Source organism: Ciona robusta, chromosome 12 (genome assembly GCF_009617815.1).
Source record: "Ciona robusta chromosome 12, ASM961781v2".
Lineage (NCBI taxonomy): Eukaryota > Metazoa > Chordata > Ascidiacea > Phlebobranchia > Cionidae > Ciona > Ciona robusta.
This window is the reverse complement of record NC_143246.1, coordinates 3,526,723-3,552,939: the sequence shown is the minus strand read 5'-3', so window position 1 is coordinate 3,552,939 and position 26,217 is coordinate 3,526,723. Positions and strand designations below refer to the sequence as shown.

Below are 26,217 nucleotides of genomic sequence, written 5' to 3'. Positions count from 1 at the left end.
TTTACATTAGCAGTATTCTGCAACTTGTAGTTATAACCTACCGAGTTTAACAGGCTGTGCTAGTTTCTTTGCCATGTAAACTTCATATCTCAAATTAAAGTTATATTGACCCCTGCCTATTTTCATCATGCTTATATCTCAGTGTTTTTTTACAAAACTAAAACTATTTTTATGAGACAAAATCAAACTGTACCAAGTATTCAAGGTTGTTTTATGAAGCTACGAAACTAGTTTAATCGTTCGCACACGCAAACTAAAAAAATCATTGGCTTTACTATGATTTGGAGAGCATTAAAAAATAGCACCTTACTATTTCGCATTTTTTACCTGTTCAAAGTATACTGTTTCTATTTTACATTTTTTTTTAATACAAAAAACCGTAATCAGCTTTTACGGGCGTTTTATAAAGTCGTGATAATACAGTCGAATAATTCTGTAACCTCATTTTCCTGATTATCATTAAATGGGGGTCCGTAAAAAGAAAATTAAAAAAAAGTCTCCTCTGACAAAGTGTCCCATCTTCCCCCACCTTACTATACAATAAGATGGGGCAAAGTGGAACACTTAAAGGGCCATATCAACAAAAAATCATTATTTGTGTATATAGTTCTGTGGGGCAAGATAAAAGTAGTCATGGGATTAGTCGGGAACTTGCTTTATGAATAAATAAAAAGCCTTGCAGTTTTTTTGCTTGTTTTATTCGGGTGCCAGACAAAACGTGCAGTTTAGAGTGTTTTGATATTTAAAGTGTAAACATTACGGCAGGTAAAATTAATGACTCTGTCAGTTTTCTGTAGACATATTGATTGTGACTGTCAGGTTCTGAACAGTGAAAGATTGCTTTGACCAAAGTTGGCTTTTACTGGTGTTCGACAGACTTGTTACTTCAAAATGCAGACAAAACGTAGTTATCAACATTCTAAACTAGACAACTAAGTCCAGTTGTACGAACTAGTCGCATAAATATAGTATTCTGTCTAAGCGTAAAGTTTAGGCTACTATTTTAGACTTGGGGTTCTACTAACATTGCATAGAAGCTATTACATTTATAAAATTAGTTCTATACAATATTTTGTTTTCAATTGATTCAAAACTGAGCCTCTAAAAAAAATTCTTTCAGCTACTTTTAAATTAAGAGACGCTTGGGAAACCTTAACAATGATTTACGCCGAATTGTCGTTGATAAAAGGGTACGTTATGCCAACACTGATAGCGGACCTCGTTCTGTTGTTTGTGCTTTACCGGCTTAGCAAGGCAGTGGTGTTTAATTGGAAGTCCATAGCAGCTGGGAGAAGGATGTCCAAGACTGTAGGCTCGCCTCCAGCACAGTGGATAGTCGGGCACGCCTACAGTGTAAGTACCGGATTCAATCGGTGCTTTTGTTTACAGTATTGTAAATAATTACCTTTTGTTTCTTACGTTTAAACCTCAAAATGTATTAAATGATTTCGGGTGCGAACATTACCTAAATTTTGTCAAAACTTAAAAATTACAGGGCACGAGTACGTTATATTCTTTCATACTATTGCGAAATGAAAATTTTATTTCTATTTTAAAATCAATAGCTAGCTCCAACGCCGGAAGGTCTTCTAAGCAACGTAAAAACAGCAGCAAGTTATCCTGGCATGATGGTGCTGTGGTTGGCACATAAATGGATCGTGCAAGTCTACCATCCAGATACTGTGAGGAAAGTTCTCTCCACACAAGGTAGGCTATAGTAGGTTGGGGGGAGACGGGTCACCATTGCGCATGCGCAGTAGGTCGGAACAAATATAATGATAATCCGATCCAAATAAGACTGTTAAAAACGGTTCGAACACGACGTTTAATTTTTTTATTGCGCATGCGCGATAGGTCGAAACAATAATAATGAAAACCCGGTCAAAAAAAAGTTAAAAACGGCTTGAACACGACGTCTAAGCCAGCAGAAATAAGTTAAGTATGTTATATGAGGCGTATTAGAGAGGGTTTTACCAGGAGTATATGTTTATTATTTTAATTCCAGCAACCAAAGACGACATGACATATGAATACTTAAAGGCGTGGGTCGGGAATGGACTTTTGACCAGCAACGGTAAAAGGTTTCAACGGCAAAAGAAACTTTTGGTAACCGTTTTTCACCAGGACCTAATAAAACAGTAAGTTTAGGTAACAGAAGAATCCAATGGTTTAAAATCTAAAGTCAGTGGTTACAAAATATAGCAACTGTATATAAATGTTTTAACTATATCTGGAAAGCCATTTAGTGTGTTGCACTTCGTTGGTCGGTGAGAATACTTTCGAATAATACTGTAACATTCGTTTTTGTCTATCATCAAATAGGTAACCGTGAAAGAAGATTTCCAAAAAATCGGTCTTCGTCCGAGTTCCGACGTTGACGTATATTTCTTAATGTCGTACAAACGTGTTTTTGTTTTCTAATGACCAGCAGTGAACATTTTCGTCAGGAATATGACATCTACACACAAACATGCTTTTTAACGATTTTTATGCGGCACAGATATTCCACGGTATTCACAAACGCGGCCGACAAGTTGATCGAAAAATGGAGCGAGAAACAAAATCAATCGGTGGAACTTTTCGAGGACATGAGTCTTCTTACATTAGATTGTATTTTAATCTGCGCTATGTCTACGGACCTCGACTGTCAGCGCATAGGGTAAGTATTCACGCAACTATAGACACGCAAACTTTACTAAATGGCCTATGTTTTTCTACAGCTGAAGGAACAGTCATGCATTATATAAGTTAGATAGTTTAGAATGTAAATACTACAACGAGTTATCGCGGTAGCGTCTCAGCCGGATCTGAATTATGCATAAATATTTTGAATTGCTGCGGAGCAAATTGTGCATTAGTTTGTTTGACGGATACAGGTTAAAACCAATTAATATATAGTAGGGTGGGGAAGATGAGGCACCTTTTATTCTATTTTCCTGTTCCATTTGGTAGAAAAAAAGGTCAAAGAAATAAAAGTCCATATCTTCACGAGTCCCATAGACCGTTGTTAATTGTTTAAAACACGATTGGGGTGTTATGTGCTAAAGGTGTCCCGTTTTTCCCCAGCCTAATATAAGTGCTTTGACTGAATAGGAAAGGAAAATGTGATTAAGATGTTATTACATTATACGTGTTCAAGGCTCGTCGTTGCTACCATTGTGGGCGTATATGTGTCCTAGGACAAGACGCTAAACGGCAATTGGTCCAACCCAGTGGTAACTAATGGGTTGTCCAAATTATCAGCTATATATAAAAAATTCGCAAAAAATAATCACCCACAAAGTAAAATAGCCGACTTGGTAACTCGTAAGCTGGCGCGAGGGGTATAAACCACAGTGTTATAACGACTGTCGTTTTCCGGCCACGCGATGACAAAGTAAGGTGCATTCATTCATTCATTCATTCATTGCCTTCATTGCAGAAAACAACACCCTTATATAGATGCCGTACATCAATTAGCCCACCTAGCCATAAAGAGGTTCTATAACCCGTGGGTTCGACACGACTTCATCTACAACCTAACAGCTGATGGCAGGCTGTGGAAAAAAGCACTAAACGTTGTTCATGAGATGTCAGAGAGTGTAAGTGCAACTTTCTCTAGGTTTGACCAAACTTATTAGACATTGTGCTCTTTATACACGTTATGCTCTTTTAACATTGTTACACGTTAAAGTGCATGTGACACGGTCATCTATAAATATAAGCTATTTATACTGCAAAATAGTTTTAATTTATACAAATGTTTTAGCGAAAGAATTAGCCCGATCGGGTCACGCGTTTTCGAGATACAGATGTTTAAAGTTGTGTTTGAAGCGATGTGAACGAAATCGAGCGAATGCGACGAGAACCGTGCGTGACGTCATCGAGGGTCAAAGAGAGAATCGAACAAAGCGCAGTCAGTGCTAGTACAGCTTGCTGAGCCTGAGTTGAACAGCGAACATGGCTAATTTAGAAAGTTTTTATGGTGCTAATTCAATTTTCGACCTACATGAAGATGTGGAGAAAATACATGGTGATTGTGGATATATATTTGAGCCTGAATATTCCGAAATGAGGTGCCAATATTGTTAAAAATGCGAATGGCAAACTGCTAATAGTTAGTTTTTTTTTAGTATATCAAAAGATATTTCATAAAATAATTTTCATTAACGTGCACATGTGACAATTTATACCAATACCCTCTTTTTTACAATGGTTATGTTGCTGTTAACTTGGCAGTGAGGTGACTGAATCAATTAATGGAAATCAGTGAGGTTACTTGTATCACGAAGCACCCCCAGAATTTCAAGGCTCAATCCTTTGATTTTACTCTCTATTTCAGCGCAACACAAGTTAGCATTGTTGTTCAATTTGTATGGGTTAACCTGCCCAAAGTGTTCTTGTGCCTTTCCCATCATGTGTTGTTAACATGTTTACATGACTAAATCTACATTTCCAAATGACATCTATACTGGATTCAAATTGCCAATTATTATTTTTTATTTTGTAAAAAAAAACAATATTAACAATAAAAATTATACATAGAAAAACAATTTGTATGGGCTAAAATTGCAACTTCCTTGTCAGGTTCAAGGTAATTGGAAGTTAAAGATGGCGTCCAAGAAAGTTCTGATGAGCGAGAACCGTCATATTATCCAGTATTAAACTTATTTAGATGCAAATATTTGAAAAACTATGAAGTCACAATCACATCAAATTTTTGTGCGGTCATTACTTTTCGCAATACGTCCTTCTTTGCTCCTTGTAAATGATATGTTGTATAGCATATAGTTCACCATCACTGCGTGTAAGCCTGCTGACGGTTTTCACATTTTAATGAAAATATGCTAGAAGTAGTCTAAAATATTGTATATTGATTTTCAGAAAAAAATACTGCTGTTATTTAAAAATAAATTCCCTCAAATGAAAAATGTAGTATTTTTGAAGCGAAGTGGTTCAATAAAGAGTGGAAAGTTTCTACACCACTTGTTTGCTGAGCCAGTAACACATTTTTTACTGACTTCATGCTTTATTGGCATTACATCTTCCAGTTACTGTAGTGTAGGTATATCAGACCCCAACAGTATCTCAGTAGTAGAACCAAACTTCTTCCAATACCAGTCGGGTTTAAAATGTTTACCACATATACCATTGTTCTTAAGAGGTTACTCAAAATCCGCCCTTGTACAGTTGCACAAACTACCCCAACTGCTTTGATATTGGGCTTTTTGGAAATTTAAGTATTTTCACATTACCATTGTAGCTATTTGAACACCCTCCAACAACGCAACAGTTCGGCATCTTCCAAGTAAGGCGCTTCTCGCATTTAAACAAAGACTTTTTCTCGCTACTCGTATCTAAACCACAGAACTAAAAAAGAGTAGAACGCGCAACTGCCCAAAACCGTGATATATTCTTTTTTCTATTCACGTAACCGCCAACTCCGCCCCCATTTCGCTTGGTCTCCATTGTAAAAGATAGGCGCATAGTAGTTTTAAGAGGTTCTAGGTGTTTATATTAAAAACTACACCAACTATTTAAGTTTATTAGGCTAGTTTAGTTATTTGGTAGGTTAACGCTTACAGTTTACCACTTGTTTACGAAATTTAAATAATAAAAAAAAAATTAAAAACCTTCAAATAAACGGTTTGTTAGAAATATATATATATTAGAAAATGTTTTTTTTTATTCTATGAGTTTAAATTAAGTAAAAAAACGAAGAAAAACTACACAAAACGCCCTCGATTCCATTGACTACAATAGTAAACGGGAACGACCTGCAAAAGAGAGAGTGTTTCACCTCTTTTTTTGCCCACATTAGAGATGCGCGTTCTATTCTTTTTATTTCTGTGATCTAAACACAGTCTTTCTCACTCGCGTTTGACCTTCGATGACGTCACACTTCGCTATAGCGAAAATTTCTTTCGAGTTTTCAAAAAGGCTACTTATTTTGCAATTATTAAATTAATTAAGCTAATAAATCAACTAAATACAGTATATTTGTGTTTAATATAGTTGTACCTTTAATTTTAGGCAAAGTTGTTTGACCGTGTCGTATGCACTTTAAAGGAAAGCATATTTTTTGTCAATAGTTTACCATGCAAAAGCATATGCTACCTCAACAGATTTATAAAGCAACAGGTAGAATCTCAGAATATAGTTACAATAAATCTGAAATTCTGACATAGTTCATGTTTTCATTGTTTTCTCTTATCGTCCCATTGGGTATATAGTAAACCTATGTGCATACCCATATATAGTAAAATAATATATAGGTTGTCATAGGTTGTCAAAGAGAGAAGAAAAGTAGTTTTCATCAGCGACAAACCAAAGCTTACCAAAACCAAATACGTTGATTTCTTGGACGTCCTACTACGTGCAAAGGTAAACACTTCACTAGTTTGTAAAATAAAACATCACGGCGGTATTGTAATAATAACTTTCACTTGTCTCTTCGATTATGTCGGCGAAGATTAAGTAATGAAAATAACGAAATGACAGGTTTTAGTGACTAAGTGACACGTTAAAACACGCTTACGGAAAGAAAAAATTATTTAAATTTTGTCCTGCGACATTTCGACTGAAAAGCAGTACGATGTAAGTTAAAGTTGTCCGATAAAAATGATCGAATAGCTGCAATGTGCTTAACTATATCTTTATACAGGATGAAAGTGGCGAAGGACTAACCGACCAAGAAATAAGGGAACAGGTTGATACGTTTCTGTTTGGCGGCCACGACACGACGGCCAGTGGTAAGTTAAATTACCTAACTCTTAAAAAAAGTAGGGTAAGATATTTTTATTCTCTTGTATCGTCCTATTTGGGAGTAAACAAAGAATAATTACAAAAATAGATATAAAAGTATCTTCACGACTCTAAAAGCGCGTTGTTAGTTGTTCAAAACACGATTACGAAATATGGTCCTTGTGTGCTTATGGTATTTATTTTACCCCACCCTACTAAATATATAGTAAGGTGGGAAGATGGAACATCTTTTTCATTTTGTTTTCTCCTTCCATTTGTGAGTAAACAAAGAACATTCAAGGAATTATAAAACCGTATCCTTACGGCTTCCACAGACCGTTGTTAATTATTTAAAACATGATCAGGCTATTTGGAAATTATGTGTTAAAGGTGTCCTATCTTCCCCTACCCTACTATATCTAAATTAGAATTGCCCACACTACACTGCATAAGGGCTTAAATCTAGAAATAGCATTTCAATTTTTTCGTTAGGCTTATATTAACCATATAAGAAAAACAAAGTTTTGATACACGCTATTTCTAGACTTAAGTTGTTGTGCAGTGTAGTGTGGGCAATTCTAATTTAGATATATTTAGTAGGGTAGGGTAACATCAATACTATTAGCATATAAAATATCCTATAGGTGTTCATACGTTATACATTATATGGTTATGTGTATATTTCTATAAATACAGCATATTTCGCCTATATAATGGATGCGTTTAATATTTCCCCAGCTATTTGTTGGTTCATATACAACCTAGCCTGCCATCCTAAATATCAGGATAAATGTCGTGGAGAAGTCAAAGAAGTTATGCAAGGTCGAAAAGACGTTCAAGTGTAAGTGGTGTAATAACTGTATGAAAGAATGTATGAACTATAAATGATGAAGTGTACACGGTAAAACCAGAGTTGTTATAATACGGATGTTCTGTTTCGCACACCTTGTGCCAGCTTACGAGTTGCCATGCATGTATGTAACTATAGTGAATGGTTAATTCGTTATGCATGGCTGACAATTCAGACAACCTGTTAGTGACCATTATCTGGAGCAATTGCCATTATGTGTCTTTCTCAAGAACTTATACGACCACACCGATGAGCCTTGAATGTAACTTATTTATCATTGTGTGACTGAACAATTATGTTAAAGAGCACGCTATAAACTGTACCACGGCGCCGATTATCGCTGATCAGATTACGTGATGTAGTTATGAAAACCCGTTGTAAAAAATATTTATCCCAGTAGTCTATCTGTAATTTATTGGAAAACAACTCACATTTAATTTAAACTATATAAAACACGTCTTAAGAATACTCCCAAACATGTTCTATATTCTGCTTGCAAGTGTCTGCATTTACGCACTTATATAGTAGGGTGGGAGAAGATGGGACAGCTTTACATTCTATTTCCTCGTCCCATTTGGTAGTAAACAAAGAACATTCATAGAATTATAAAACCGTGTACTCGCCTCTGCCATCAGCCGTTGTTAATTGTTTAAAACACGATCAGGATATTTCGATGTTATGTGCTAAAGGTGTCCCATCTTTCCCTACAACACTATATATACAGCACGTAGTCACGTATCCAATAAAAATTATCCAAAAAAATATTGTTCGTTTCAGGTTTGATATTGGAAACATGACATATCTTACAATGTGCTTGAAAGAAAGCATGAGGTTGCATTCACCTATACCGTTTATTGGACGAAAAGTAAAAAATCCGATTAACCTTCACCGACCAAATAGTAACACCGAGGTTACATTATGCCCAGGAGCAACCATCATTCCCCATCTACTTAGTTTACACAGAAATCCTGACGTGTGGGACGAACCTGGGGTGATTACGTTTAATTTGTTTTCTAGGTGTAGCGACCAAGCTTATTTTCTTCTATTTAAATGTAAATATGAAGAAGCGAGTTTTAACAACCCTTTGTTTTATCGCTATATCCTGTCTAATCGTTTAAAATAATATGGGTGGGCTATGATGATAGCATATTCCACCCACAATGCATCGAGTACTGTGGAGTAAGTTGAATAGCGTTAGAGGACATAAAAACATGTTTTTCAATCATGTTTCCACAATAATAACACTGTTTTAGAGTCGTGAGGTTACAGTCACAACGCGAAGTATAAATAAACAGAACTTTTTTACCCTTGCCTGGCAGTGCAACGACAGTCGTTAGATAACACATGTGTTCTGTTTTACACATTTCGTGTCCGCTTTACCACGTATACGTACACACTAAATAACATTTTACATTATATTTTTATGGCAGGTTTACGATCCTGAAAGGTTTAACACAAAGAATGCATCTAGACGTCACCCTTACGCATATATTCCATTCTCTGCCGGGCCAAGGTTTGTACAGCAGTAACATTGCACGCGCTGTTGCGTATGGAATAAATTACATAATGGATTATATCAATGTAATTTGTATATATAGACTACTGCAGTTTGTCGCTTTTGGATTCTGATGTTATATAAACAATACTGTTGCTTGGTTCTTTAATATATAGGCTAGAGTATATATAGCAGTATAAAGCAGACCTAATTTAACCGTACTTCCCTGTTTGCTATAATAGACTATATATATAAATATGATCTGTTTTAAGGTTGATATTATTAAATTACGAGTTAAACTTTCTTGAGCCATATGTTTAAACCAACGTACACGATTTACACAGCATTCGTTTACACCCATATCCATATCAAGTAATTCACTCACATGTTTCACAAATTATCAATAACGCCATAGATCGTTACGAAACGATTGAATTGTCTTATAGTAAGGTAGGGGGAAATGGGACAACATTAGCACATAATATCCAAATATCCTGATCCCGTTTTAAACCATTAAAAACGGTCTATGGGAGTCGTGAGTATACGGTTTTATAATTAGGTAAAATGTGTCCATTCTCCCCACTTACTACTGTATTAATAATGCATTGCAGGGTTTGCATTGGACAAAACTTCGCGCTTGTCGAAATGAAGCTTACGGTGGCAAAGTTACTTCTGAACTACGAGTTTTATGTCGACAAAGATATCCCCAAACCACAACCGATTCCAAATGTAGTTCTGAGGTCGCAAAATGGACTACACGTAAAATTTAGAAAAATATAAGCAGTAGTGAACTATTTTTAAGACAATTTTGAGCTTATTATCACATATACTATGGGGTAAGTTGAATACTGTTAGCACATAGTATACCATATTTTTAAGTCTTAATAAATAACCACGCTGATTTGGAGCTGTGATGATACGTTTTTTTATTCTGTAAATGTATTAATTGTTTACCACAATATGGGACACTAAAAGAGTATAATGAAAACCTAAACCATTTTACCCCAACTTTCTATATTGCATTTGATACCATTTTCTCAGCTTGCCTATTTTCTGCTTCATTTCTTGCCTTATATTTACCGATATCCTACTGTACTACATTCAGAGCCACAAGACAAAACATGCATTCAAATGCAGGAATCTATATTTACTTATCCTTATTATATAAGCATACGCCGCAATGTACTCAATATTTGGCTGGTGAAACTTTCATGAGCGTAACTCATTTATATCCGCATATGTCCTTATAAGTATAAATCATTTCAACGACATTACTTTGCAGTGCAAATATTCACGGCGGTATACCTACGTTCACGTTCAGTAAAACAACTGCTTTTGATTCGTTACAGCCCTTGACTTCTGTCAAAATATAATCTTACGAAACAGCACACATTTTGTAGTTTTTGACCTAATGCGCAGTTTAAACAGTTACCGACAGATGAGTAGGCTACTAATTTCTAATATGCAATGCTTTACAAATATATTTCTTCAAATGGTTATACTGAACAGTATTTAAAAAATAAAATGTTCTACAAATACATTCAATGTCGTTACCGAATTTCCAAAGATTTCTGATCGCTCAGTCGATCGTGGTAGTAAGGGTTATTTAAATTTATGTTAGTTACAATACGTGCTCATTCATTAGGGCTCTGCGGTTTTGTTCTGATACCTTTGACCTAGTACCTTTGTGACGGGACTTTCCCCCAAGCAAAGTCCAAACAATGAACAAACAAACCAAAAAAAGTTTATTATGCCATTAAAATAAAATTCTCTGTATGGACGAGCATCTACCGCCAGTGTAAGTTTTTACTATTATCTATTTTTGTCGTATGTGCATGCAACATGTGTGTATCGGGGTGCGCATGACCGGTAAGGCGCCGTAGCACTGTTGGTTAGAGCGCCTGCCTTGAAGAGATAATGGATTCAAGGCTCGTCGTTGCTACCATTGTGGCCTTGTGGGCGTATGTGCCCTTGAACAAGACAGTTAATGGCAATTGCTCTAATCCAGTGGACACTAATGGGCTGTCTAAATTATCAGCCACACATAAAAAAATGAAAAAACTCACAAAAAAATAATCACCCACAAAGTAACATTCATAGTAACTCATAGGCTGGCGCAAGGTCTATAAAATAGAACGATGGTATTTATCGACTGCTATGTCCTTTTCCGGCTTCACGAGGACAATGTAAGTTCATTCCTTTCTCTGGTGGCCAGTGCTTCGTCAACATAATTTGCTGCAAACATGTGACATGAAGGAATGCTAATGTTGTATGGCAACACTTATACTCGCGTCATCTGTTTTGCATTGGATACGGATACGAAACCCATGATGCCAAACGTTTGTTCAATTCCGGCCTTTATGCATATAGATACGTACAGGTACAATGGATATTTTCCAAGTGGGCCTTTATGCATAGTATTTTTTAGCCACCAGGATTTAGTTTAGGCAGTAGGAATATCTTCTAATTTTTTATTATAAAATGTCATAAATGAAAAATGATTTTAATTGTTGTTAACTTTATTGTATTAAAAAAATGAAAACTGTTTAAGAATTGGTATTTTTGTGGGAAAATTAAAAAGTATGTTCAGAAAATGTTTTTGTTTCAGTTAAAATCTTTTAACTTCACTTAAAAATACTAGGCTGAAAATTAAGGAGCAACATTACTTTATTAGTTGCATCATGCAACTTGCATGGTGGGAATTTAGAATGCCAGTTTATGTTTGTTTTTTCTTTGACTCCTAGTTTGTAAAATTTAAAATAAAGCACTTCAAGCCATTTAAAACTGCCACACTATGTAGGTGTTCAAACCAGCACCCGATTCTCCAAACCTAAAATGTTGAGTCACCAGCTCTTTTTATTGTCTGCATTGTGGTTAAACATTGACAAGGTTTGAGTTTAATGATTGTCTGCATAAAAGTATGTTAGCTAAAAGAGACCATGTTTAAAAGCCAGGAAGCAATATGTTATGTTAATAATTATAACCTAAGACTTTTGTCAATAAGAATGTTTGAATTGGAAGATTATGTTAATTAATTAAACTAAGAATTTTGCTCCAATAAAGTGTTTAATTCGCAGGTTGCAATTTGTTTAGAGAAGTAGTGTAGATACAACGTATAACATGTGTGAAGATGGTGCAAAGTTCACTGTGAGTGAGGTGAATAGCATGTCTGACAAGCCCATTGTGATGTCACTATCAGGTTTGTCTCACTTCACTCTTTCTCACTCCTTTTAACAGAGCAATTATAAAATTAGTAAATGAATGAATGTAACGAATGTAACTTACTTTATCCTTGCATGTATAAATATGTATAACTAAACTTTTTTCTTCTTTGCTTGGCTGGGCCTGGACCATTCACAAACAACATCTGTGAACTTGTAGTAATAAACTGCATATAAAATTACAACAATTTTAAAACAGCAATACACATGGTATTAACTCAAGGTTTTTAATTTATGTATTTACTATTTAGTATTTACTAACTTTGTGTTATGCAGGGCTTCCATCAAACAAAAAAGTGACGATTCATTCTTCATTAACAAGTGATAATAATATTGTTTTCGAATGTGTCGTCACATATTTATCAAACGAAAAAGGTAATATATTTATACTAAACACTATTAAAGGATTATTTTATAAGCTTAAATTTTGTAGCAAAGTGTTAAAGCTCACACCAATTCTTGCACTCTAACTGTAAGGTTATTACTATGACTTCGGATTTATTTGTGAAATAGTGTTTGGTAAAACTGGGCATTGATAGCAGGAGCAGGATTAGTTGAGTAGACTAAGCTGTTTTCAATATAAAACTCCCAACAATAAAAATTGAGTTTTGTATAGGCCTTAAATTGACTGTAGTGTAGCCTCATCGCGTGGATGGTCTTGTGGGCCAGCTGTATAGCAGCCGTTTAAGCGTTAAATCCTTAACATGTTATTTGTATCTGCTAGATTTTAAGAAAAACCTGCATTTATGCGGTCACTGTGGCTTTGTGGTTATATCACCTGATACCTGGCTCGACACGCAATGCTGCCACCGGTATGGTTGTTATTGATACAACCTTAGTGAATCAGTATTTTGGGTACAGTGATAAGAGGCTTGTCTGGTAACATGGTGGTAGTGCACCTAAAAGAGCTACTATTTTGGATCTGGGTGTTCATAATATAGTTAATTAATTTATTATAGTTTCCCAGACTGCATAAAATTTCTTCAGCAAACCCCTAATTAAATTTCAGGATGCATTGAGATAGAAAAGGACTCTGCTATTGGTGGAATGTACACGGGTGTTGAGCCAATGGGATTGTTTTGGGCAATGGAGTCTTCCCCCCTTAATAGAGTAAGTAAGAAACTATACCACTTATACCTTAATGTGTAATCCTTGTTGTTGTCTTAGGGCAAAATATGTTATGCCTGAGTTGGCCACCAGCAAAAACAAACAGGTGTTTTTTTTTCTTAGAAGTTTACACAGTGTGATGAAAAAACTTCCATACATGTTAATGTTGTTGTTTGTTAAATACAGAAGATGCCTCCAAATACATAATAATTAAACTTGTTATGGAACTATTGATCCAAGTACAAATAAATACAATTTGATCTATTTTTTATTTTAAATGGGATCAAGTGTAAAACCATGGGTTAAAAAACACTGACATTTTTGTTACTGCCAAAAGCCCCATAAGAACGGTTGATATAATTTATGTGTATGTCTTTTCAGTAACTGAGAGTTATGCAAAGAATGGGTAGTACTAGTATAAAACAACACTTGTTATGACATGCATAAGTTACCTAAGTTAATATAAGTGATTTATTAATGACCTGAGTGGTACACCTGCTGTATAATATATATAAATCCAACAAAATAAGTGAAAATTATTTTATATAACAACAGTTTGAGGCCTCCATTAGTTTTATGTTGAGTTGAGCACAGTTTTCCATTTTTATCAATTTTTCAGAGACCTCATAACCGACTTACCAAACTAAACGTTGAAACTCCACAAGTTTATTTCCTTACTGTTTATGGTAATGAGATTCATAATTTGACAACCTTCCATCAAATAAAAGAAGAAAAAAACCTAAAGAAGCTCGCTTCTACTCACATCAAGCGATGGTTCATGGCAGCGGGAACAAAGAGGATCACTCTCACTGTAGAAAAGCATGGAATCCATGGAACTCTTTTCATTCCTCCTGGTCAAGGACCTTTTCCAGGTAACGCGTCTTGGTTGTAAGTTTGAATTCTAATTCAAGATGGTAGCTTATAAAACATTTCTTTACCAAAACAGTACATTTTGCCAAGATTCTGTAATAATAACTTTTTGTTTTTATCTTTAGTCCTGTAATGTTTCATCTGTTTGAATAGCCATAAAATAATTACTAAGAACTTTTAGATGAGGTAGTAGTTGTTTCTTGCTCGTTTTGGAACAAAAATTGCCTTTACAACATTCGAAAATTTAATTTTTATTGTAGTCTAAGTTTTGAAAAGTCAAGGCAAATTGCAACATACGTTCAAAAGGGTTTATTGTATTGTTTAAGGGTTAGGTATAAATGAGTATAAATGAAAAATAACTGAAATGGTTTTGTAATTTCACTAACTTGTAAACACATTTTTTTTCTAGGAATTATTGTCATGTTTGGTGCTGTTCGTGCAACTTTAGAATATAAGGCTTCACTCTTTGCTAGTCATGGGTTTGCTGCGCTTGCTCTGGCCTTTGTTGATGCCAATGGTTTGCCAAAGTTTGACTACGAAAATCTCGGTAATAATGTGGAATTGCAGTTCGAATACTTTGAAATGGCTGTCAAGTTTATGAGCAATCATAAGGATGTGAATTCCAAGAATTTAGCTGTATTTGGCTCATCTCTGAGTGGACCAATTGCATTGGCTATTGGCACACACTTACATGGAATTAAGTGTGTTGTTTGGGTAAACAGTACCATTATTCTTCAATCTATAAGCCTAATGTATAAAGGAAAGAAATTACTTTCTACTGCGACCTATGATATGGAGAGATGGGAGGAAGAAAAAATGTACCGTCTTATGTTACGTAGAGCACAACAAACACCTGATGATATTATGAACCAAACATTCAAAGATAGTTTAATCAAATTCTATGAAAAAAAGGATGTTGCTTTCTTGTTCGTTGCTGGGTTAGAGGATGCAAATGTTCCATCAGAATATCACATTAACCAAGCAGAGAATTTGTTGAAGTTGGCCAACCACCCGAACTATAAGATTGTACGTTGTATGGGAACTGGGCATCTTATTGAACCACCGTACACAATATGCAACAAATCTCATGGCAGTTTTGGGACACCTTACTTTTCAAACTTTGGTGGCTCAAAGATTCCACACTGTAGGAACCAGGAAAATGTTTGGAAGGGTATATTGCAGTTTCTTCAGCAGAATTTGACGAAACCTTTGAACAAATTATAAATTATTGACTTCAAAATGCCTGTTTATATTTAGAAAGTTCAATCATTCTTATTTTGTAACTAATTCACATGGTAATTCACAAGACACAATTTTCCAACTATACAAGGATAAAGCGAGGTATATGCATTCGCCCAGTCTATTGCATGATCTTATTAAGTATGAATTGTTTCAAAACTTTTGTAACTTAGTTTTAACTATTATTTAATACAAAAAGTAAAACAAACCACTGTAATTGTCTAATCAGATAAGACCGTACTATTAGCTCAGCACTTAAAAGATTAAAAAGATTTTATAATATTACTATCTTCCTAGATTTTTATGTGAACTTCCATTTGTTTGGGTGCTTTGTTGATTAAGTTGTAAAATCTTTGTGGAAAATTAGTTTTCATACATTAGGAAATAATTTCATATTATTATTTTTAAAGGACGTGTAGAATAATTATGGTTGTTAAGCTTCATGTTAAGGAAACCAACTGCAGCTTTGATGTACCAATTCATATATTTGTGTCAGGTAATAAAAAGCATTTTTAATTTTCTATATTTAACAATAGAATTTGATTACCTGCTTATCCAATCATTTATCTTGTTTGTTTTCTTGCAATGTGAAATTATATCATACTTCTAACGCCTGCCTTTCTGTGTTGGTGATAGAATATATTGTAGTATATTTTCTGATGTATTATATTTGTAATTTTGTAGTATGTTTATGTTTGTTCCCTAGGTCTACAATCACAGCAAAAGGTGACTTTACACTCATACACAACTGTGGAAAGTGGTGCCATATTCGAATGTGTTGCTGTATATGCTGCCAACTGCGAAGGTTAATTTAAACAAAACAGAATTTTAATCTTCCTTTTTGCTCACAATAAAACATGATGCAACCCCTACAGAACTTCAAAAATAATGTAGATTATAAATTTGTTTTACTATTTCACTATAAAAATTTGTTAAAAACATATACCAGTCAAATTTAGTTTTATCACATTTAAGACAACTACCTACAAAGTTTTAATACAAACTCTTGCATAAGTTAACAATGGATTAAATGCAACTACAAATATTGCAGGTGAAATTGACACTTCTTGTGATGAAGCCAGTGGTGGATGTTATACTGGTGTTGATGGAATGGGATTGTTCTGGTCCATGACCTCATCATCTTTGAACAGGGTACCGCAATTTTTTCAAGTTTGGCTGATAATTTAGGCAACCCATTAGTGACCACTGGTTTGGAGCAATTGTTATTGACACATACACCTATAATGGTAGCAGCGGGGAGCCCCGAAGCCATTACCTCTGGTTTAGAAGCAGGCGCGCTAACCACTTTGTCTAGGCGTATTAATTCTTATACTTGATCTGATAAGTAGGTCTTATTTGAGTACAATAAAAAACCTGTGGCAACAAAACTTGACTATATCTTAGATTTATGTGAAACCTAAATGAGACATGTCAACTATGCAGAAGCATGTTAATCCAGGTAATAAAGGTTAATATTTTTGCTGTATTTTATAATTTAAACTTCTATTGCACATTTATTTCAGAATAAAATTTGTTAATTACTTTTAAAAAATTCCAGAGTGTTTATCCTCGTTTTATAAAATTGGATGTCACAACTCCTCTAGTGGTGAAATTGAATGTATATGAAGAGTTGATCTTCACATTGGAGGAGTTGGACTTGAGAAGGAAGAATTTAAAGAAGCTCGCTTCAACTCACATCAAGCGATGGTTCATGGCAGCGGGAACAAAGAGGATCACTCTCACTGTAGAAAAACATGGAATTCATGGAACTCTTTTCATTCCTCCTGGTCAAGGACCTTTTCCAGGTAGCTTTTCTGTTTCCTTTTTAGGACTTTAAAAAAACAACAAATTGAATTTTACTATATGAAACTGTAAGAACTGTATAAGGTAGTGAATCTATCTTTGTTACTCGCTGAAAATAACAAAAGCCATGTCTATATCCGCAAGAACTTGTATTAATAAAATGGTAACGGCTTAAAGGAGAAATGCAGTCAGATTTCATAATTAATGTACAGACAATCTTTATTGATTATAATCTACAATTCTAAGAAATTAAGTAGTAAATTGTGACTGCTCGTCGTGTGTGTGCGCCAAAGCATACCCGAGTGCCTTTTTCATACTGTTGTCGGTCGTATAATGACTGCGTCTTGTGTTCATTCGCTCTCTTAGTTTAACGGTCGCAATAAAACATGATGCAACCCATACAGAATATACTTTTGTAATATAACAAGCATAGCTTAAATGCTATTGTTTATTTCATATAAAAAGTTATTCAAACTTAATGCATTACAATGAAAACAAGCTTTCAACCATTTTTGAATTCAGATGTACGGTAATTATAAATTAAGCAAGCAAAAATAGCCCAACTTAGAAGCGACATAAAAAATGATGTATCCGCTTCTAGAACTACTCAAAGCCTTATCTGTGCAAATATAAGTGATCATAACGCTAAAACGGCACCGTTTTAATAGGAAAAAGGGAAATGTAGGTCAGTAAACACTATTTGTACACTAATTATAAAATTTGACTTCAGTGAGTCTGTTTGTTGGGTGTAGCAGTTTATACATAAAAGTAGTGTAAACATAATTGAATAGGAAAATAGATATATGTTGTTTCAAATAGGCATTATTTCTTTAAAATGTATTGATGTGTGTGCTATTTACTTTGTTCATATTTAATATAAAATATATTTTTCTTAGCGGTTGTGACCATATTTGGAGGTCATCCTGGCACCTTTGAGTTCAAAGCAGCTTTGCTTGCAAGACATGGTTTTGTAACGATGGCTCTTGCCTTTTTCGGATCTCCAGGCTTGGCCCAAATCAAGCAACCTATTGATGACTGGGATTTTGATTTAGACTACTTTGATAAAGCATTTGATTTTTTATCGAGCCTATCATCTGTAGACAGCAGTAGAGGCTTTGGTGTAATTTGTATCTCTTTCAGCACTATGCTTGTAATGGCTGCGGCTTCTTGTGTTGACAGAATAAGATGTGTTGTGTGGATAAATGGTTTTATTCATGTTAATTGTATGAGGATTACCAACAAAGGTAAAAAGTTTGGTCGCTGTGGGGATAAATATCCCTTCAATTACGATTACCAATCAATGATTACGAATGATGGCTTAAGCACTCGTAAGTTTTTTCCGTATTTCAGTAACCCATTTGATAGCTCAGAATCTCTGCCCGATTTTTTCCGTCGCAAAGATGTTTCATATCTTTTTATCGTTGGGCTGGCAGATGAAAGTGTTATAGCTGAAACATGGGCGAACCAAGCAGAACAGTTGTTTCAAATGACCGGCCACCCAAGTTATAAAATCCTGCGATACCCAGGAGCAGGTCACCTGATTGAGCCCCCCTATTCCCCCCTTAATGCTGTGACATTTCAAAAGTCATACAAAGTACCTATAAACTGGGGAGGCAAGAAATTACCACACTGTAGAGCACAGGAGCACTCATGGATCGAACAGATCAAATTCTTGAAGGAAAATCTTCCAGTCAAACTTAATTCTAAGATGTAATACTCTTTATTAAACTACCAACATTTTTTATGGTATTTATTATTGTTCTTTTTAGAAGTAATGGTTTTATCATAGCAATGTGAACTATACAATCAGACTTTTCTAACTCAAAAACCAAAACTCAACTTGTTTGTTATTTTATAATTACTCTGCTTTTTATAATGAACCTCTGTATGTTTAATTTAACTAATGATTCTTACAATAACAAACCACTGCACGTTTATTCAAACGTTGTTTTGCATTTCCAAGTGTTTTTGAGGTGCAGTTTTGATAATTTTATGCATTTATTTTTTGTGTTAAATATATGCATCAATTTTACAGTTGTTAGGAAATTTTTGTTTTTTGTATTTTTTATACGATGTCTGCTATGGTAGCTGAAATACATGTTGACAAGAAAAATAGTCTTTCTGATGAAAAAGTCAAGATTTCTGTGACAGGTAAGCCCTTGATGATTGGTTTTGCAGATGGGCAACGCAATGAAAAACCATTTTCATGTAATAATATTTTAACATTTATCTTCCTATACACATTATACAGTTAAAGTATTTTATGTTTTTTTACTGAAAAGTAAATCAAATTTAATATGTTTAAACTGTTTGTAACTGAATGAAGACCAAACATAAATAGAGATTAAGATAAATAGTTAAATGAACTTTGCTTTATTGAAAAACAATCAACACAAAAGCATATGCACTGTTTAATAAACATAGGTGTTAAGCATAATGAAATTGTATAAGAACAGAACTTTAATATACCTGGACATGAAAATAGTAAAAACAACAACACATTTCATTGAGTGAGGGACACTAAAACTTGTCAAAATTAGGCCACTCAAAAAAGTTAGGTATGAAATTGCAAACTTGATGTGCATTATGCCAGTTGTTCTGTCTAGCAATAAAAATAATATTTGTTTCTTTTCAGGATTAAATCCATTTCAAAAAGTCACTTTGCATTCTTACGCAACAATTGATAATGGAAGTTGTTTTGATTGTGTGGTTATCTACCAAGCAGATGGAAATGGTATTTTAGTCACAAAATTAGGCATCCAATTTTTTGAGCTAAGTTGAGCATTTTATAGGAAGAATTGATGTGTCCAGTAGTGAAGCTTGCGGTGGGTTTTACTCTGGTGTTGAAGAAATGGGATTATTTTGGGGAATGAAGCAATCTCTGCATAATGAGGTAGAACATATTTTCTAATCTTTATCACTTTTTATTCCTTTTTTTTACTAGCGCAAGCATGCACGGTTTAGTAAATTGGACATCACAACTCCTCTAGTGGTGAAATTGAACGTATATGAAGAGTTGATCTTCACATTGGAGGAGCTGGACTCGAGAAGGAAGAATTTAAAGAAGCTCCCTTCAACTCACATCAAGCGATGGTTCATGGCAGCGGGAACAAAGAGGATCACTCTCACTGTAGAAAAGCATAGAATCCATGGAACTCTTTTCATTCCTCCTGGTCAAGGACCTTTTCCAGGTAGTAAAACCGAAAACAATCTTTTTCCTGAAGCAGTATTAAAGATTTTTTTCTACATGAGGTTTTGGTTTCATGTATAAACATACTGTTATTATATATGTTAACCTTTTTTTATTTTATACTTACAAATGGTTGTGATAAAATAATGAAACTACCGCCAAAAGTATTAATTACTTGTGCCTAATATTTTATTATAAGTGTATAAGCAATTTTACTTAACATAAACAAATTTGTTACAGCTGTCGTCACCTTGTTTGGTGGTGTACCGGGCACTATGGAATACAAAGCAGCAATTCTGTCTTCTCATGGTTTTGTCACCTTTGCCCTGGCATATTATGGATCACCTGGATTGCAAACTTCATTGGATTTGACTGAAAACGGCCTTGACTTGTCTTATTTTGATAAAGTTTTTGATTTTCTGTCATCATTACCCTCAGTAGATTCTAGCAGAGGTTTTGGGTTGATTTGTATTTCATTCAGCACGTTTATCTGCCTTGCTGCAGCTGCATGGTTGAGTAGAATTAGCTGCGTAGTTTGGATAAATGGCTTCTTGCACACCACCATGCTAGACTTGGTCTACAAAGAGAAAAAAATATGTTCTTTTCCACTAAATCTGTTGCGCTATTCTGATATAAACATTGGAGAAGATAACATCTGGAAAGGTCGGGATTTATATACCGTATTTCATGATCCATTTGATCCCAATGCTAAAGCAAGCTTAAGTGGGTTTTACCGTCGCAAAGATGTTTCGTATTTATTTATAAGCGGCTTGTCTGATGAAAATGTACCCTCAGAGTTAATGGCAAACCAGGCTGAAAAACTCTTCAAACTGGCTGGCCATCCAAGTTATAAAATTCTTCGATACCCAGGGGCAGGTCACCTGATTGAGCCCCCCTATACCCCCCATAATGCTGTGACAGCTCAAAAGGGTCAGTCATCGATAATGGATTGGGGAGGCAAGACATTACCACACTGTAGAGCACAGGAGCACTCATGGATCGAACAGATCAAATTCTTGAAGGAAAACCTTGCTGGTAAACTTACATCCAAGATGTAACATTTATTTCAAAAATATAATTACTCTGCAACATCATATATTCGATTAATTTAAACCTAGTTTCATAGATGTATGTTCTAAAGTTTTGTAATTTTCAAGCATATCATTATTTTTTTTTATTTAGAATACTTTAAGAATACCAATGCTGTTTTTAAGTATGTTGCTTATAGCAAGACCAACATAAATGTAGCAAATGAAAAAGCATCTTAAGAGATATTAAATTTTATTACCTAATTTTATAAAATTGCTTGTTGCCATTTTGTTATTTTAATTATTTTTCTATTTGTGATATCATTGTGTTGCCGCCAATTAAAAGTGTCAAGCAAAGAAAAATGATGGCACCCAACTTTAAATACAATCTATTTTGTATTTATTATCGTACCAAACCGGTTATTTTCAAGTAAAAAACGTATTATTTGCAACATTACTAATGTAAGTGAAAGTCGTTATATCTGCTTAATATCGGGATAAGCAAATTTGGGCACTTATAAATGTGCATGAGTAAAATATAAGTGTGCGTTGTTAAGTAAAAACATATTATTTGCCACATTACCAATGTAAGTTGAAGTCATCTACCATTGGAAATTATACTAAAAATATGTTTGGTATTCTTTAATAAGATGCACTACCTTTTAAGCTGTTATATCTGCTTAATATCGGGATAAGTGTTTTTGTTCTAAAATAAAAATGTTAGCTATTGTTTGAACGCTGTTTCACCTTTGTAATTTATAGTTCTTAATTGAATCTTAAGTTATTCGCTAAGGATAACCCATTGTTGCATTTTGAATTATTGTAGTATCAAGGCTATATACTTACTGTAGCATAGCTAATGTGAATGTTATTGTTGCAATGATTTCAGATAAAAGTGTTTTTTGCATTTCTTTTTTGTGCAATCTGTAATGGTTTAAAATTAAGTCTGCTCATGAAGCTTTTCTTTATACAAATGCTAACTAAATCAAATTCTGCAGAGTTAAGGTTTTAAATAAATTAAAATATGTTTAAACACTCTGTTAAAATCAATATCAATGAGACGGATAGCATCTCTGACCAACCAATCACTATATCTGTTGCAGGTAAGAAAACAAATGTTGTATGCATGTGTTTCATGGGGTAGGACACTTAATGGTCATTGATCTAACCAAACTGTAAATTTTGAGTTGTCTAAGTTAACAGCAATACACTAAAATGGAAGAAAATAAAAACAAATTCCAATAACCCATAAAGTTGTACTATGGTTAATAGTTACTCATCATCAGGTTTACGTCCACTGCAGAAGGTAACCTTACATTCTCATACAACAATTGACAATGGGAACTCATTTGAATGTGTTGCAGTTTATAAGTCAGATCATCAAGGTTTGTTTTTTTATATTTATCTAATGTTGTAAAAACATAATGTTAAAGCAAACATTATGTTTAATGATTGAAATGTATGTTGTTGTTGCCTTTTACAGGTAATTAATAAAAATCTGTAGTATTCAAAATATGTGATTTTGTAAAAAATAATCTTCTACAAAGTAACATACTTGGTAACTCGTAAGCTGTCACGAGGTGTATAAAACGGATGAACCATGTTTAACTACTGTCGTTTTCTGGCGACGCGAGGATAAAGTAAGTTACATTCATTCAATTCAGGTTGGGTGGTTATTTGCTCTGGGCAGGGTTATAGGGTTATCAGTAGAGTATATTTACTTTTTTTTATTTTGTTATATATTTCGGCCACCTTTAATGTATAATAAGATTTTAGCCAATTGTTTGTTTTTTTAGGAAGCATAAATCTATTAACTGATGAATCCATTGGAGGGAGCTACAGAGGTGTTGAGCCAATGGGATTAATTTGGGCAATGAAGGAATCACCTATGAATAAAGTTGGTTTGCATATTTTTGTAAAAATTTCTCTCTTTTTAAAACTGTTTTCCCGAGTTTAAAACAAGTATGAATAAAACTTACTTTATTCTTGCGTGGCCGGAAATGACAGTCGTTATCACATGGGTTTAACACTTCGTGCAAGCTTGCCTTGAACCCATTACCTCTGGTTTACAGGCGGGCGCGCTAACCACTTTGCCACCCGCCAGACTTATAAAAAACAGACGGATTGCTTTTTTAGATTATGTAAGTTTTTCTACTTAAGTAGCAACCATTAAAAAGGCATAGATGATTCATGAAACATATGCAGCATTGTCTGATTTCCATTGTAATTTTATGTTAAAAGGTTTGCATAAAACCTAGTGTTGTGAAACTTAGTGGGTACTTGTATTTATGTAAATAAGCAAATTTTTTTCTTCATATTTAACAATACACTTATGCTTGAGCAATGTAACCATAATCCATCAAATATAGCATGCCCATGCACGATTCGTCAAAATGGACATCACAACTCCTCTAGTGGTGATGTTGAACGTATATGAAGAGTTGATCTTCACATTGGAGGAGTTGGACTCTAGAAGGAAGAATTTAAAGAAGCTCGCTTCAACTCACATCAAGCGATGGTTCATGGCAGCGGGAACAAAGAGAATCACTCTCACTGTAGAAAAACATGGAATTCATGGAACTCTTTTCATTCCTCCTGGTCAAGGACCTTTTCCAGGTATATACCACTTGTTAACTTGTAAATCTCAATTTTAACTGTTCCAACACAGTTCTACTAAAAGGTATTACAGATGCTGGTAGTGAACAATACTTTAGTGCAGGTGTTATGTCTGCATTGGGCACAATGTTTATAACCGCATACTTTCATGTTAAACTAGATCATTTATGTTTTGAGATTTTTCGCACTTTTTGTATCTTGTTATGCATACTCAACATAGGCAACAGTTCAAAGAGCGCAACAGGTTCAATCCAAAAACATTCCTTATAGATCAGTCTTAAACTAAAATTTTATGTCTAAACATTGTAGAATTACGCTGGTGATACCATTTACCGCATGTGACCTATTTTATAGCATTTAAATTTGGACTTTAGGTTGAACTTAATAAATTTGGACTAAGTGTTTTTTTAATTTTTTAATTTATGTATTATTTCAATTTACAGCTGTGCTCACGTTGTTTGGTAGTTACCCAGGAACAATGGAATTCAAAGCAGCTCTTCTTTCATCCCATGGTTTTGTAACACTTGCTCTAGCTTTTTATGGAGTACCAGGTGTCAATATTAAAATTCACATTGGTAGTTAGATTGCAAATTAACTTTTGCTTATAATGCAGGAAAAATATTTTTAAAATAAGCAGTGGAAAATTATATTAATAAAATACATTCCACAAATCATAATAAATATTTTAATATTTCTTTAGGTCTTCCAAGCTTGGAAGGTTTCCATAGCTGGAAAGTTGACTTGGGGTATTTCGAAAAAGCTTTTGAATATTTGTCCAACATTCAGGAAGTCAATGACACAAAGGGTTTTGGTGTAATTTGCATTTCTTTTAGTACACAAATTATGCTTGCTGCTGCCTCTTTCTTGCCAAAAATTAGATGTGTGGTTTGGATAAATGGGACTATTCATACCAGTTATATAAATCTAATGTATAAAGGACAGGAAATGCCGATTTCTCAAGCTCAGTCGGAGCCGGGAAATTTTATATTGAATGGAGTTGTGAAAGGTAGACAGTTGTTTTTAACATTCCAAGACCCTTTTTGCCAAGAAGCAGTCGCTGGTCTTACAGATTTCTACAAGAGAAAAGGTATCTCTTACTTGTTTGTTGTTGGTCTTAGTGATGAAAGTTTGCATTCTGAATTGTGGGCAAATCAGGCTGAAAAACTCTTCAAACTGGCTGGCCATCCAAGTTATAAAATCCTGCGATACCCAGGCGCAGGTCACCTGATTGAGCCCCCCTATACCCCCCATAATGCTGTGACAGCTCAAAAAGGTCAAACAGTAAAAATGGATTGGGGAGGCAAGACATTACCACACTGTAGAGCACAGGAGCACTCATGGATCGAACAGATCAAATTCTTGAAGAAAAATCTTCTGAATCAAATATTTCTAGGTCACAAACTATAATTAAAATTGTAACTTAGACCCTGATTTTGAAACAACTGTTTTAAATAATTAGTTAGGTGCTATAATTCATATATTGGAATCTACCTTAAAATTTATATTCTCTGTGTTTTGAACCTGCTTTTAAAAGATTCTTGCCAGAGTTTAAATTCCTATTTTTGTTGCCAAACTTTTTTGTTTGTTTTTGTTGATTGTAAATAATTTTAGTTTATTATTTTATTTTACAACATATGTAACATAATATATGCAACGCGTGTTTAATAGGCATGATTTTTTTTATTTATATATGCATTTTCTACTGTTGTTTTGGTGCTGATAATCTGTTAATATTAAACATCATTTTTAAATTTGTTTTTTTGTGTGTTTATTAGGATAACCTTGTATATTGATTTTTTTATAATGTCTCTAAATGAAAATGAGCTATTTTGAACCATTTAGCATTAAAAAGTATAAACTGTTCTATTGAAAAAATGATTATTTAAACATTAGTATGTCAGAATCATTATAAATAATATTGCATTTAATATGACTTTTTTTATTTCTTCAATTTTTTTACCATTATTATTCTCAATTTATACTTTTTTTATACTTACTTGTTTAGTTAGGTTGTTTTGTTTAGGAAGCCTAATGTTTGATATTGCATTGAAAATTTATTGCGTTGATTTCATATA

General features: G+C 34.2%; 4 protein-coding genes and 1 long non-coding RNA gene across 8 annotated transcripts; all 5 read left to right on the top strand.

The window, feature by feature from the left end:
* The first annotated feature begins 725 nt into the window (after positions 1-725).
* LOC149726882 (cytochrome P450 4F12-like) lies at positions 726-11,290 on the top strand. 2 transcript variants are annotated; one of them, XR_016386224.1, is made up of 12 exons: positions 726-1,353; positions 1,566-1,707; positions 2,006-2,138; positions 2,501-2,659; positions 3,422-3,581; positions 6,265-6,363; positions 6,644-6,731; positions 7,462-7,564; positions 8,351-8,564; positions 9,004-9,086; positions 9,680-10,866; positions 11,179-11,290. XR_016386224.1 is itself a non-coding variant. In XM_089890191.1 (11 exons), the coding sequence occupies exons 1-11, from the start codon at positions 1,159-1,161 to the stop codon at positions 9,846-9,848; spliced, it is 1,545 nt and encodes a 514-aa protein (XP_089746317.1). In that variant the 5' UTR covers positions 726-1,158; the 3' UTR covers positions 9,849-11,290. The 2 variants fall into 2 exon arrangements, 1 of the variants encoding a protein (XP_089746317.1); XM_089890191.1 differs by having other exon boundaries at positions 9,680-11,290.
* LOC149726883 (uncharacterized) lies at positions 3,774-4,706 on the top strand. Its single transcript, XR_016386225.1, has 3 exons — positions 3,774-4,012; positions 4,219-4,331; positions 4,567-4,706. It is a non-coding gene; the product is annotated as an uncharacterized LOC149726883 (long non-coding RNA).
* Positions 10,798-15,915, top strand: LOC149726881 (bile acid-CoA:amino acid N-acyltransferase-like). The gene is made up of 6 exons (XM_089890192.1): positions 10,798-11,448; positions 12,146-12,267; positions 12,566-12,664; positions 13,299-13,399; positions 14,016-14,268; positions 14,676-15,915. Exons 2-6 carry the CDS (start codon positions 12,189-12,191, stop codon positions 15,488-15,490), a joined length of 1,347 nt encoding a protein of 448 aa, XP_089746318.1. The 5' UTR covers positions 10,798-11,448; positions 12,146-12,188; the 3' UTR covers positions 15,491-15,915.
* LOC149726880 (bile acid-CoA:amino acid N-acyltransferase-like) lies at positions 15,468-19,343 on the top strand. Of its 2 annotated transcripts, XM_089890195.1 has the most exons (6): positions 15,468-15,607; positions 15,916-16,001; positions 16,212-16,310; positions 16,557-16,657; positions 17,064-17,310; positions 18,205-19,343. In XM_089890195.1, exons 2-6 carry the CDS (start codon positions 15,932-15,934, stop codon positions 19,020-19,022), a joined length of 1,335 nt encoding a protein of 444 aa, XP_089746321.1. In that variant the 5' UTR covers positions 15,468-15,607; positions 15,916-15,931; the 3' UTR covers positions 19,023-19,343. The 2 variants fall into 2 exon arrangements, with proteins under 2 accessions (XP_089746321.1, XP_089746322.1); XM_089890196.1 differs by lacking the exons at positions 15,468-15,607; positions 15,916-16,001; positions 16,212-16,310 and adding an exon at positions 16,910-16,964.
* On the top strand, positions 19,324-25,896 carry LOC149726879 (bile acid-CoA:amino acid N-acyltransferase-like). 2 transcript variants are annotated; one of them, XM_089890194.1, is made up of 7 exons: positions 20,100-20,201; positions 22,525-22,629; positions 22,813-22,911; positions 23,323-23,423; positions 23,896-24,142; positions 24,586-24,693; positions 24,843-25,896. In XM_089890194.1, exons 2-7 carry the CDS (start codon positions 22,551-22,553, stop codon positions 25,547-25,549), a joined length of 1,341 nt encoding a protein of 446 aa, XP_089746320.1. In that variant the 5' UTR covers positions 20,100-20,201; positions 22,525-22,550; the 3' UTR covers positions 25,550-25,896. The 2 variants fall into 2 exon arrangements, with proteins under 2 accessions (XP_089746319.1, XP_089746320.1); XM_089890193.1 differs by lacking the exons at positions 22,525-22,629; positions 22,813-22,911; positions 23,323-23,423; ... (1 more) ...; positions 24,586-24,693; positions 24,843-25,896 and adding exons at positions 19,324-19,459; positions 19,944-20,042; positions 20,253-20,499; positions 20,739-22,523 and having other exon boundaries at positions 20,101-20,201.
* Positions 25,897-26,217: the final 321 nt, after the last annotated feature.

Bases quoted from the DNA above. Each gene is read 5' to 3' on its own strand.
- LOC149726881 (XM_089890192.1), top strand. From the start codon at position 12,189: ATGTGTGAAGATGGTGCAAAGTTCACTGTGAGTGAGGTGAATAGCATG. The intron at 13,400-14,015 runs GTAAGTAAGAAA...TCAATTTTTCAG, and splicing joins AGTCTTCCCCCCTTAATAGA to AGACCTCATAACCGACTTAC. The intron at 14,269-14,675 runs GTAACGCGTCTT...TTTTTTTTCTAG, and splicing joins TGGTCAAGGACCTTTTCCAG to GAATTATTGTCATGTTTGGT.
- LOC149726882 (XM_089890191.1), top strand. From the start codon at position 1,159: ATGATTTACGCCGAATTGTCGTTGATAAAAGGGTACGTTATGCCAACA. The intron at 1,354-1,565 runs GTAAGTACCGGA...TAAAATCAATAG, and splicing joins TAGTCGGGCACGCCTACAGT to CTAGCTCCAACGCCGGAAGG. The intron at 6,732-7,461 runs GTAAGTTAAATT...ATATTTCCCCAG, and splicing joins CCACGACACGACGGCCAGTG to CTATTTGTTGGTTCATATAC.
- LOC149726879 (XM_089890193.1), top strand. From the start codon at position 19,381: ATGTCTGCTATGGTAGCTGAAATACATGTTGACAAGAAAAATAGTCTT. The intron at 19,460-19,943 runs GTAAGCCCTTGA...GTTTCTTTTCAG, and splicing joins AGTCAAGATTTCTGTGACAG to GATTAAATCCATTTCAAAAA. The intron at 20,202-20,252 runs GTAGAACATATT...TTTTTTTACTAG, and splicing joins AGCAATCTCTGCATAATGAG to CGCAAGCATGCACGGTTTAG.
- LOC149726880 (XM_089890195.1), top strand. From the start codon at position 15,932: ATGGTTGTTAAGCTTCATGTTAAGGAAACCAACTGCAGCTTTGATGTA. The intron at 16,311-16,556 runs GTTAATTTAAAC...CAAATATTGCAG, and splicing joins ATATGCTGCCAACTGCGAAG to GTGAAATTGACACTTCTTGT. The intron at 16,658-17,063 runs GTACCGCAATTT...AAAAAATTCCAG, and splicing joins CCTCATCATCTTTGAACAGG to AGTGTTTATCCTCGTTTTAT.